Source organism: Geospiza fortis, unplaced genomic scaffold, assembly GCF_000277835.1.
Source record: "Geospiza fortis unplaced genomic scaffold, GeoFor_1.0 scaffold597, whole genome shotgun sequence".
Taxonomy (NCBI): domain Eukaryota; kingdom Metazoa; phylum Chordata; class Aves; order Passeriformes; family Thraupidae; genus Geospiza; species Geospiza fortis.
The window spans coordinates 18,729-19,796 of NW_005055117.1; the positions used below are offsets into that span (position 1 = coordinate 18,729).

The following is a 1,068-nucleotide window of genomic DNA, read 5'->3' on the forward strand; positions in this document are numbered from 1 at the left end:
CCGGTCCCGCCGGGTGCCGGCGGAGCCCCCGAACCCCACGGACGTGGCCGAGACGCTGCGGCGGCTGCAGGACAACGACCCCGAGCTGCACGAGGTCAACCTCAACAACATCAAGGTGACACCGCGCGGCCACCGTCCCCAGCGGTCCCCAATGGTCCCCAGTGGTCCCCAACGTGTCCCCAGGAGGGCCTGGGCAACCCTGAACTTGGATCCCTGTCCCCAGGGTGTCCCCAGGGTGTCACCCCAGCCCCGTGTCCTGGGACATCCCTGTCCCGGAGCCCCTGGGGACATCCCCAGCCCACGGTGACCCCGTGTCCCCGGCTGTCCCCAGGACATCCCTGTCCCCACGCTCGAGGCCATCTGCCAGGCCATCAAGAGCAACACCCACGTGCGCAGCCTCAGCCTGGTGGCCACGCGCAGCAACGACCTGGTGGCCAACGTGAGTCCCCAAGTGTCCCCGCACGGGTCCATCCCGTGCCTGTCCACCCATCCCGGGGACACCAAGGGCAGTGTCCCCACGGTGCCATTTTGGTGGCACTGTGGTGGCACCGGGGTGTCCCCAGGCGGTGGCCGAGATGCTGGAGCAGAACCAGAGCCTGCAGAGCCTCAACCTCGAGTCCAACTTCATCACCAGCGCGGGGATGCTGCGGCTGCTGGCGGCCATCGGGCGCTGCCCCTCGCTGAGCGAGATCCGCCTGGACAACCAGGTGACAGTGGGGACAATGGGGACAGGGACAGCAGGGACAGGGACACTGTCCTGGCAGCCATTGGGTACTGCCCCTCGCTGAGCGAGATCCACCTGGACAACCAGGTGACAGTGGGGACAATGGGGACAGGGACAGCAGGGGAGGTGTCAGTGACCTGTCTCAAATCCTGCAGTGCCAGCGCCTGGGGGACACGGTGGAGATGGGGCTGTGACAGTGACACTGTGTCCCCAATGTCCCCAATGCTGTCCCCGCAGTGCCAGCGCCTGGGGGACACGGTGGAGATGGGGCTGTGACAGTGACACTGTGTCCCCAATGTCCCCAATGCTGTCCCCGCAGTGCCAGCGCCTGGGGGACACGGTGG

The 1,068-nt window shown here is 67.3% G+C and overlaps 1 protein-coding gene across 1 annotated transcript in view; it reads left to right on the plus strand.

Moving 5' to 3' along the window:
- The window catches only part of LOC102038264 (tropomodulin-4-like), a 6,289-nt gene extending 5,289 nt beyond the window's left edge, over positions 1-1,000 (plus strand). The window contains exons 3-6 of the mRNA XM_031065723.1: positions 1-115; positions 332-439; positions 564-707; positions 962-1,000. The exon at positions 1-115 is cut by the window's left edge and continues 14 nt beyond it. Of these exons, the coding sequence (XP_030921583.1) occupies positions 1-115; positions 332-439; positions 564-707; positions 962-1,000 (406 nt within the window). The remainder of the gene's footprint in view (positions 116-331; positions 440-563; positions 708-961) is intronic.
- The last annotated feature ends 68 nt before the right edge of the window (positions 1,001-1,068 follow it).